General features: G+C 39.9%; 1 protein-coding gene across 2 annotated transcripts; it reads right to left on the bottom strand.

Annotated features, from left to right (window-relative positions):
* Positions 1–9: 9 nt before the first annotated feature.
* LOC144662621 (uncharacterized) lies at positions 10–8,373 on the bottom strand. 2 transcript variants are annotated; one of them, XM_078523475.1, is made up of 4 exons: positions 8,019–8,373; positions 4,692–4,813; positions 2,969–3,202; positions 10–1,645 (listed from the first exon to the last, which is right to left on the bottom strand). In XM_078523475.1, exons 2-4 carry the CDS (start codon positions 4,761–4,763, stop codon positions 1,094–1,096), a joined length of 858 nt encoding a protein of 285 aa, XP_078379601.1. In that variant the 5' UTR covers positions 4,764–4,813; positions 8,019–8,373; the 3' UTR covers positions 10–1,093. The 2 variants fall into 2 exon arrangements, with proteins under 2 accessions (XP_078379601.1, XP_078379602.1); XM_078523476.1 differs by having other exon boundaries at positions 4,692–4,734.
* Positions 8,374–11,531: the final 3,158 nt, after the last annotated feature.

Below are 11,531 nucleotides of genomic sequence, written 5' to 3'. Positions count from 1 at the left end.
TCCTGTATGAAATATCTTTTCAACTGGAGCACTGTACGTGGATAGTATTTTCTCTCAAAAAAAAAATGCTAATAATTTATTTTCAATTGATAATATTACCTCTGATATGAAAGCTCATTTGCAAATGGCTATGTTTGGTTTGGTCTTCTCAGTTTGCTACGTGCGAAAACAGGAGCAATTGTAATGAGCTACTGTATAATAAATTCTTGCTTGTGTTCACATAAACATTCTTGCTGTTCGATTCATTAAGACAATAGAGACCCCTTAGATTCTAACATGAGCACGGGAATTACCAAAAAGCTTGCATGACTATTTTGGCGGAAAAAAACGGGGTTGCCGAAGTTTTCGTCATGAGGGGGTGTTACTATTTTGAGGTAACCCTATCATACCAAGGTTGAACACAGCGAGTGTTAAAAAGCTTTCCAAGATTTATTTTTTCTTGGTGTTTCGCTGAAAACTTGCAGTCAAATCTAGTACTAAGCAGATCTAGAGGTCTCTACTATCCATACTTGATGTTGTTCTCTATTCTCATCAACTGTCAACTTGACAAAGTATTGATATTGTGAGGAGAGATTAGATGTTGAACACTTGGGATTAAAAGGTAGCAAGTATTTCACAGCAACTAAAAAATTTTCACTAGCGACGCAAGCACAAGCTCAAGAATAACAGCTCTTATTTCACCGTGAAAACGGCTTCGACTCAAGCAAAAGCACAAGCGCATTGCATTTTGATGCTTGTGCTTGTGCTTGCAGCAAGCACAAGCACGAGAATGAAAATTTGCCCTTTTTGCGTGATTGGGCTTGTGCTTGCGCTTGTGCTTGCGTTGCTAGTAAAAAACCAGGCTTAAACCTCCACTTGTTTTCGCCTTCAAATGGCCGCCATCTTGGTTTTATGTGGCGAGCATAACCTGGGGAGAATACCAAATTCACCAAGGCGGTGGGCGTCAGTTTGTTTAGCGTGGGTATGGAGCCGTTTTTTTTCGCCTTTCAGTTTAATAGATTCGGTACTCTCGCCAGGTTGCGCTCGAAACATATAACCAAATAAAAAGAACTGTAAACAGTTCACATGTCAAGCGCAAATTCGCGCAAATAAATTACCATTCAAACTCGACCACGTGCTCGGTGACATTAAAGCGACACTCCTCCTTCCCGATCCCGTAATGTAGCTTAATGTTCTTACAGCGGATTTTTTCTTCGCGGAAACTGCAGCAGTACCCATTGTTCTTCAAATCCGCCTCCGTCATGCTAATAAACATTTTCATTTCAGCATTACTCAAATAGCAAACAACTAGATCCGTTTCCTTGAACCGTCGTTGCACGTAATCAAATGTCTCCTGATGGTGAATCACACCCTGTTTAGCCGGTTTGGTAACCACCAGGTTGTGCGCATGCGGGCCCACGCAGTCTCCGCACTCCATGATTTTCTTGTGATCCTCCAGTGACAGCAGGCTCACCTTACTGGTTGACGTCAGGTTTTGCAGGCTTTTGTTCTGCGCAGACGTGATAATCTGTTGCTGCCACTTTTCGAAATCGCTTCCCAGCTTCGATTTCTTTGCGTCTTCCAGCTTGTGCGCAAAGACGTTGGAGAAACGTTCTAGTGTGTCGATCAAGCCTTCTATTTGGTAGAATTGCGCTTCTTTGTAAACCTGTAAGTGAAACTTGTATATTAGCACAATGTTCAAGACAATAGACCACAATGATGATACCGCCATGATGGTTTTCACATTATAATGCAAATTGGCCCTGCGGTCTGCCGGGGGGAGGAAGGGGGCAAAACACAGCGTAGCTACAAAATTTATCAGAAATACTAAGAAACAAGTTGAGTTTGCCGATGGTAACTTTGTGGAAAGTCAAAACTTATCTGTCCCCTCAGCAGTTACGAGCCAAATTTGCATTATTATAAAAAAACACAGGAGGTGCTTAGCTCTTATTTCCAAGGAATGAAGCCACTGGTGGTCAGGAGCCCAGAGCTCCTGTGGTAGTATATTTTTTACCCCCTCCCTCCCCCAAATGGGATGTTAGTCCATCGCAAAGTTTTCCTTCTCCAGCATTTTATTCGCCGGTATACCCATTTATACATCTGGCCCCAGCTGCTCACTTGGTGGATAACGCAATCCACCGGATAAATCAATATCATCGGGTGGATAGCAAAGTAGGTTTTGTATGACAGTTATCCACTGTATAGCGATTTATCAGGTAGATAGCGTTATTCACCCTTTGAACAACTGGGCCCTGGGTGGAGTGAGAGTCAAGTGTCTTGCCCAAGAACAGAACGCAAGGCTTGAACTCGGTCCACTCAATGCGGAGGCCAGCCCAATAATCATAGGCCATCGCGTCCCCGACGAAGAAGACACTTTAAAATCCGAAACCGTATATCAATTATGAACTAAAGAATTGGGAGATTCAAAACTAACTTCTTTTAACAAAAATCTTTTACAGCCGGGGAAGAGGGGGGAGGTGGACTCGCATATGAAAGAGACGGGGGCTCGTCGTCTCGTTTAGAAGTGTAAATTTCGGATTTTGGTCTCACTTAGGGTGTTTAATCTTTGACGAGACCTTGACGGCTAAAATTATTGGCGTTATGCAAACACCCTAGACCAAAAACCCGTAATTTATTCTTTGGGAGTCAAAAAAGCTTGAGCCACGCCCAGATTGGTCTTCTTTAGGGGTTTAATTTAAAGGTTTGTAAATTTGTCAACTACCCCACGCTTTATAAATAGCTAACTGGTTAGCTTCCTGCCAGTTGGGGTTTTTAACGAGTTTATGTTTGATTTGCAATATTTGTTTGTTTATTTACTGTGTCCACAATTAGCACAACAGTGCTAAATACATTGACGATTAAATTAAGTGATTTATTTTTATTATTATTTTTTATTTTAAGCATCCCCGTTTGTCTCATATGGGAGTTCACCCGGGTTTTACAGAACATGACAGTAATACCGTTTAAAAACGGGAGATGTTGTTCTTACCTCAAGAGCTATATCTGCTGATGGTAGCTGTTTTCTATCTCGTAGATAGTTCAGAATGTGCTTGAAGTACGTTCCATCGCGATCAATAAAATACCGTCCCTCGCTGTCTGTGTCCAGTTCATGCCGTCCGCTGAACATGGCTGCCAGCATAGAGTCCTTGTCCTTGGTTAGTGTTGATAGAGTAGTTACAAAGTGAAATCCACCCACATTGAGTGGAATCACCCGCGGCAGGGACTGTGAACGCGAAAAAGTAAATATACGTTAGCGCAAATGACAAGACGCCATTTCCGCGCAGCCACTACCTTAAAATTTGTATTGTTAGCGGCTTCTTATTTTTAGCGAGTTGGGTGAAAATTGCTAAATATAGTACTCGCTAAAATTTCATTTCGGTCGAGTTTAAATTTAAGTACCCCCCCCCCCCCCCCCTCCAACCCAAGCCGACTTGAAAAATTCTTTAAAATAATGGATGCCGGTAACTTCGTTCTTACTGGCATTGCAAATGTTCGTTCAATTTCAAGTGAGTTTCTTCTTTTACTGAACATATATTTCTGCCTTAGCTCTATGTTCATTAAAAACTGGTTTACACGTTGTCACTACTTTTAACATTTTTTTTTTCAGAAAATCACTGAATTAAATAGCCGCTAAATGATGCTCAGAAAAAAAACGTTTAAATTAGTAGCCGTTTACAATAGTAACCTGATTTCGTCTCTCGAAGGTATAGCTTCTCACTCGGTGTTACATTCGAGAAAAGGTTTATCCAGGTTATCGAGCGATGCCTGCCCCTCCCCCTCCCCCCTCGCGCTTCTTGCTAACTCAAAGGACGCGGTAGAGAAAGGAACACTTAAGCGAGGCCTACGTCAATCAATAAAATACACCTTTCCCACGAAGCCCTAGACTTCTTTCTGAAGTCAATAATATGAGAGATAGCAAAAAATCCTATTCGGTGATTTTTCCAAAACACATCGTCCAGTTGTGTGCAAAATTCCCACCGAGGGAGTATCGCGCAAACTGCGCGAACAAAAACAGAGTAAGCGGCTGTCCTTAACGGCGGGGTGAATGACGCAAGAATTTACTTCATCTGGCTGGATTTTCGCAGGAAACTATTCACGTTTAGTTGCAGGCCTGTACGTACTTTTATTTGTCTTTTTACAAGAGCAAAATTTGTGCGCTTTGAGGCAATAAGTTATTTACCATCGCACGTCGGATGCGGTTTTACGGGGTGTACTAAACTTGACCTTTAGTTATGAAATATCATGTTACTTTTTCTGGAATTTTTGAAACTCGTCAAGGCTGACTCATTCATTTCTGCACACTCGTGTGTGGCTTTCCTTAACGCAATGATCTCAGTCTAAAGGTTCGCGTTTTCGAGCGTTGTAACAAGAATTTTAAGTGCGGCTTCTCTTCGGAACGTCCAGAACCGAATATGTCCGAATAACTTTGATGAGAAAAAGATATCGTTTTAACTCAGTGGTTCAAATGGTTACTGGAATATCAAGAACATCGATATCTTGCCCATTGGAGACAAGCTCAAAATCATTGCAAGCTATTACTAATTACTATTACTATTAGTTTGGAAGCTCTTGAAAACTCGAAGTCTCAAAAGCAAAAGAAAAAAAAACTGGCGCGGCAGAAAAGCTCACGAGGTGAGAAATGATTTACACCAATACCACTAGTTTGCATATCATTACACGAACAACAAAGAATTGTATATGTGAAAACTTACCAAAACAGTCCGTTGTGGCTCGCTGTGTCCGACCATGTCTTCACTGGAATTTGAACACGGAATGCCTTGCATTGATTGTTTATATCAGAAATGTCCGTATTATTGAGCAATGCTTGCGTAACCTACAAAGATAATTTTATGTTAAAGGTGTTAAACATTGCACCCTGCATGTTGGACGAAGGGAGTTTCTTGTTTCATATTTTATTCCTTTCGCAGTTTTGATTTTGCGCGGAAAGCTTTGTTCCACTAGATTTAAAAAACCTTTTGAAAGGTTGACTGCAGAAGCATTCATTCAGACTAAATGTACACATTTTCTTAGTGTTGTAGAGTCGGTCGGAAATTATTACACATAACAGCTGTACATCCCGGATGGTATAAAAAGCGACGGGGAGGTGCGAAGGATTTTCTTTTGGAGGGGGGGGGGAACTTGGTGATTTAACTATTTCTTTTTTAGGTCGTTTCGTAAGTGTTTGATTGTTTTCCTTTTGAGGGGGGGTAATATGCCCCAAATCGAGACTACTGGTCGCTACTCTCAGATTCATCTGGTTGGTTGAAAAACGGGACGGTGCATAGCCGGTTATTGGCGTTCGGTTGGTGGGGAACGGCGCCAAGAATAGCGACAGGCTATGGCGAGTAACAGATGAAATATCTCCCGTATGGACACTTTTGTAATGACGTCATAAGACACCTTTAAACGACTCTTTTTTTACTTCTGACATCTGCTAACAAAGACACTTAAGCGTGCTCCTTCTGTCCGTAATAACATTAAAGATGTTACCAAAGTAAAGAGAAAAGCGCTATCAACATAGCTGATTCTCAGAAACAGAGAGCACACTCGAATCATCTGAAAATTTGAGGGGTCATGAATGGTCCATCAAAAGATTTTGCAGTGCTCGCAAAATCACGGATCATCGCGCTTCTGCTCGGAATGCACGCAAAATTTTAGTCGGTAATCGTTTGCTCGTGCTCGCATATTTTTACAAGTGCTCGCATGCTCGGTTTTTAGTGGAGGTAGCTTTTTGAAAAGTGCCCGTTGCTCGCAAGACTAGCTTTTGTCAATGCTCGTGCTCGCAAAGAAAAACGCTTTGCTCGCAAGACCATTTGATACCCCTAATTTGGCTTTCTTCGACGTGTTTTTGAACAAAACCTATAAAACGTTTTCTCGCTCGCTCAACTGTGAGCAACGCGGCGTAATGAGGTGATATGCGGATCTCTGTAGAGTTAAACCTGTGAACACAAATGAATTTTCGCCTGTTGTCTCACGTCATTTGCAGGTTTGTAGTTTTACTCAAAAAATTGTAACAGTAGCTAGCAGCAGTCGCGAAGCTCGCTCGCTTTTTGAGAGGTTGCGTGTAAACGACGTGTAAATCGCGCGTACCCGCGTGTAAACCGCATGTAACCCGTGTGTACCTGTCTCTTATCTTTCCCTGAGCGTGTGTCGATAACATCATTTTAGACCTGAGTTCATCACCAGTCTTCACTTGTTTGGAGGGGGGGGGGGGAGAGGGTAGTCTTTCTGCCGCACATAGAACTATCGCTGCTTTTGAACCTCGCTTATTTTGGTCTCTCATTTCCATACATAATGGATCTAGTTAATGTTTTTTGTTTTCCTCTTAACCTATCTTATTGACAATGTGTTAAAAACCATTAGAAAAATTAAGCTGTTGAGTTGATTTCTTTTTTTCAAGATAAGAAAAACTTGCATCTGCCCAGCTGCAGCTTGTGGACTTTGACAACTAAATGAACTAAAATGTTAACAACAACGTGATGCGTCGTAACGATGCATCTTAATATGTGGATTTATGTTATTTCAATAGGACTTAGCTTGCGTCGCAGATGAACTAAAACCCTGGTACCGAGATTTTGTGACACGGCCGGCTGCAACGTAGACTAAAAGGACTCAGTCTTTCTCATGTTTATGCTTCATTTAATGGTTTAGCTTGCCTGAAAGCTTTCGTGAAATTAACGCCTGTTTTTTTTGTTCGTTCCAACTTTTCCAATAAAAAATAGAGAAGCGGCCCCAAAAAATGAAGCGGGCGGGGACGAGATAGCGTGCGTAACAGGCGCCGTAGTTTCGAGGCGCGCGTATGGGAAACGCGAAAAGAGCAGAAACATTTGTTTGTTTATTTGGCCTAAAGATGAATGCTTAAGTCATCCAGATAGAGCGTAAAATAGTCTTAAATCATCTTGGCTTTAGCATCAAGAAAAACACTGAAAAACGAAACAGTCAAATCAAAGAGCCTTCACCTTATTATTATTTTCTTTATTTTTAGAGTAAAACTTTTAATTTTTAACGAAATGACACTGAAATGAGAGGTGAAAGTTGTTGGAATACCGTCCTATTTCGATTACATTTTTTCAAATTCGCAATTACAATGGATGAATCAGGGCTCCTGATGAATAAATCTAAAAACAGAAAAAAATTAAATTAAACTTTTGGGATCACTTCCATCCCTCTTCCATCCTTGGGGTCAATGCATTATAAGGCAAGTAAGTCAAGTTTGTCATCATTAAATTTTATCAGTAGGAATACGCAGGATATGCCAAAACGGAAGTAAAGAAATTTTAGCAAAATGCAACACAGCCGTGAATCGGCCGCCTCCGACACTCAGTAAATTTGAGGTCTTTTCCTTGATCCGACTCTTCCTAGCACTTAATAAATTTTGACTTATATTTGCATAGCGGCTGGAAGAAAAAAATGAAAACAGTGAATAACAGATATCTGTAAACAAAACTTTCAAATTGAGAAACAAAAGAAAAATATAAAAATAAAAGTCCGCGGCGATATGAAAACAAGGGGATAGATGAAACAGCTTTTCTCGGATGCGGTAAAAGACGCTTGTATAATTTGCAATTGTATTTGCCGGGGTAGCGCTGTGTCCATGCAAATTTAGCTCGACCAGCCGTCTGCTAGGAATATTTATATTTTTTAACTTATCGGCTCATTTTTGTGAATCTAAAGTTGATGTTAGTTGGTGAAAATCTTTTATCTTATTTCTTTCAATGCCCTAGTTTTTTCCCGCTTCACTTGGCTTCGCACAGTCAAACAGCTCGAACCAGGGTGTAAACAAACCTCGTTCGAAAATAACGTGTTAAGGTTAAAATATAAAAATTCTGAAAAGGGGATCGGCCGGCAATTAAGAATATTTATAAATTGAAAGATCTGATCGGCGATTTTATGTTTTGATTTTACAATTTGCTGGTTGGCTTTAAAACGTTGCTGAGATAGATAATTGTACTTCTAAGCGACGACGGCTCTTGTATATACTGCTAATATATGCGGGATCAATTCACATAAAATTTACGACAGTAAAAAATGATTATTACCTCTGGTCACCGTGCGTTTTCGTGTTCGCTTCTTGATGTCGGATTTTATCATCCGTCGATTTCCCCAAAGCATCGAAAAAATATGGTTGTTTTCCCTCCGCTAATGTATTCCTTTGACTGACGATTTAGCTTAAGTGTAGCGCGTTATTTAGTTTTGGTGAGACTTGGATCTGTCGCAAGTTCATTGTCTTTCACACAACATCTGACAACACCTGCTGACTGCGTATGGGACTGGTAACGAGCCCAGATGACCCAGGCCCTTCTCGGTTGTACTGCCCTTGTACCTTGTACCTGGAAATGATTTATTTCCGTGGAGGATGTTGGAAAATTGCGTGTTTAAAATATACATTTTAAAATTCTGGGAAGGAAATGGATTGATCAGCCGAAAATGATGAAAATACGTGTACCAATCGACCACCTCTCTAGTATATACTGCTTCTATATGCGGGTTCAATTCACATAAAATTTACGACAGTCAAAAAATAATTATTACCTCGGTTACCGTGGGTTTTGGTGTTCGATTTTCTGTTTTCGGATTTTACCATCAGTCGTTTTTCTCGAAGCATCGAAAAAATTATGGTTGTTTTCCGCCGCTAATGTATTCCTTTGACGGATTATTTAGCTTGAGTCAGGAGGCTTCTGCTTGAGTGTAGAGCGTTATTTCTGGTTTTGAGGAGTCTTGGATCAGTCGAACTGGCAACAAGCCAAAGCCCTTGAACCCGACCGAATGATTTATTTCCGCAAGAGATTTTTTGGAAAAACATGTCGATCTTTAAATAAACCCAACTGATATATTAAAATTTCGGAAAGGACATAGGTTGACCAGCCAAAAATGAAGAATATAGAAAACCAAATACCTTCATGTCGGTAATTTTATACAATGGTTATTTGGGTTCAACATTCTGTGTTCTAGATGAGTGTAAATTATTTGATCTCTTAGAGACGGCTTTGTTTAAACTAAAACATTTTCAGGCTTTGTATTGAGGCTTATTTTTAAATGCACTTTCTCAATCTGTATTCCTTTATCCCAACATTAAAAAAATATATAGTATATCTTAGATTTCTCACTTACTACTACTTAAAAAAGTGTTTTCCTAGCAACTGCATAACCGTACAACAAACAAAAAACCGGAGAATGGCGCGCGTCCAAGACCGCCGCAATACGTTGGCTTCACCGCGGTCAAACGTCTCAGGCAGGTTTTCTTTCTATTTCGCCGTTTTTTGTTCAAATTGAAGTGTTATTAAGAGCAAGGATAGATAAAAATAGCTGCCGAGTGAAAGCATAATCCCATTCCCTCAGGTAAACCAGTGTTTTTACTTTTTAAATGTTTCGCATCCGAACCAAAGGTGCTTTGACAAATGGCGCCGACAAGTCCGCATGTCGCTATTTTCAAACACGTAGAACTTTTTTAGTAAAGCTCCAAAAAACTTAGTAAACCCCTAGGATACCGGTTATGTATCGAACTTTGAACTGTGAAAATTAAAACCTTATCTTTGCAGTACTTTTCTTATTTTTTGCATATTTCTGTCGTTTGACCGCGGTGGATACGTTGGCAGTAAGACTTGAAACGCACAGGGAATTTTTTTTTCGAAATTACCTGTAGAATAAGCAATTCTGTTTTTTTTAATTTGCCCCGTACTTACAATTAAAGGGATAGAGATCTTACGTGCCATATGCACTTTAAATAAAGGCAATAGACTAATCGATACTATTTTACATTCAGCCTAAAACAATAGACATCACTACGAGCTCCGGGGTCCCCCTCTTGTGGTCCCCGGGCCTCGTCCGGGTCTTTGTTTGGGTTCGTTGGGCTAAGAATCTATTTTGAATAAATATGACTACTTTCAAGCGAATACTTCTTATTCAATTGTTACTTTTTAATCAAGCATTGTTTTGCAAGCCAACGACTCAATGCAAACACCGGGGTTTTTTTACAAGAAAATTATCTTTCAATTTGTGTGGGTTTTTTTTAACAAATTCATCAGTATACACAGAAATTGAGTTCAAAATTTAAAGTTTTTGATATATGGCTTTGAAGAAGTCAAAGAAAATCCCAATATTGAAATTGTCATAACAAATTTCTCGTAATATATTAAAGTTTTTATCTTTTTTCCTGAACCAACTTTTTTCTCTTTTATGCGTTGCTGTGCTTAAATTTATGTAATTATCTCTTTGCAGTTTCGAGCAACACAAAAATGGCATCAAATTTTGCAGTGTCTCCTATAAGCAACCTTAAATTTATAAGAGATAAGAATTTCTCGAACGTTTTTTAAGACGTTAATTTTGTATAGAGGACAGGAAAAGCGGTATGGCGGATAAATATATTTAAAAAAAAGTATGGAAAAAAAATAAATTAGCCTCAATGAAGAATTTCATTGCGTGAGATTTAAATCTTTTGACAGTAATTTTCAGAATTGTAAATTTTCATCAACTCGAGGGGTTTTTGTGAAAGACTGATTTACCATTTTACATTTACCTTGAACGTACAACGCTCCAAACAGCCGGAAAGGCGGCTGTATTTGCAAGTCTTGTCCTTGAAATGACGGTCTTTCCTTCGCCGCGGGTTTTTAAGTTTTGTCTACTGATGTATTGCACGTCTAAGGGAATACCGACAAATGTAACACCTTTCTGCGTCAGTCAGACTCATTGTTTGCCTCAAACAAAAAAAAAACACACAAAAGCGATCAGAATATTCCCCTTCTTTACTTTAAGGTGGCAACAAAATCATCACAGAAATAAAATGCTTAATTTTTATACACGCATTTATTGTTTTCCAATCGAGATCTAAAGCTTTTGCAGTAACAATTTTCTCGAAGGCTTTGTTTGATTTGAAAAACCTAGAGGTAGCATGCATCAAAGAATAAGGAGTACAGGGGGTCGCCATGGCAACATACGCAGATAGAGCCTTTCAGAAAGCTACCACGAAGGTGACAAAATCATCAAAAGCATTTTTGTAGAAACTGGCGACAACCGCTGGGTTCCCAGGGTCCTCTCCTTCCCGTCCATGTCCAATTCACCCAAACTGGATCGATTCGTCAAGAGCACTTGACGATTCGACACGATTCGCACGGCGTCGATCCGCATTAAAGGGCTAGCACAAAATGATAATATAAACCTTCCTCGTTCTTGAAACGTGGCTGTTCAGTAGTTTTCTTATTGTCGCGCATATCAACTTCTGGTATGGCGGGTAGACATCAAGGCAGACGAATCGTCTCGAATCGACAACATTTTCAACCCACCCTGTCGGCCAAGATGCTGTTAGATTTCTAAGTGTCGCGCAAATCGCCTTCCGGTATGGTGGGTCATCAAGGCCGATGAATCGTCTCGAATCGATAGAATAGTTACTGTTTGTTTTCTAAGTATCGCCCAAATCGACTTCCGTTGAGTCGATTTGTCAAGTGAAAAAGTCTAATCGACCCAGTTTGGGTGTATTGGACAACCATGAGGTGTAAGAAAAGTAATCGCTTCTCAGATTAGTAGTTATAGTCAAAAGTGATCAATCACAAACATAG

This window comes from Oculina patagonica, chromosome 8, assembly GCF_052425735.1.
Source record: "Oculina patagonica isolate OP01 chromosome 8, crgOcupat, whole genome shotgun sequence".
In the NCBI taxonomy this organism is placed as follows: Eukaryota; Metazoa; Cnidaria; class Anthozoa; order Scleractinia; family Oculinidae; genus Oculina; species Oculina patagonica.
Note: the sequence above shows the minus strand (reverse complement) of the source record. Positions and strands in the feature narration are given on the sequence as shown.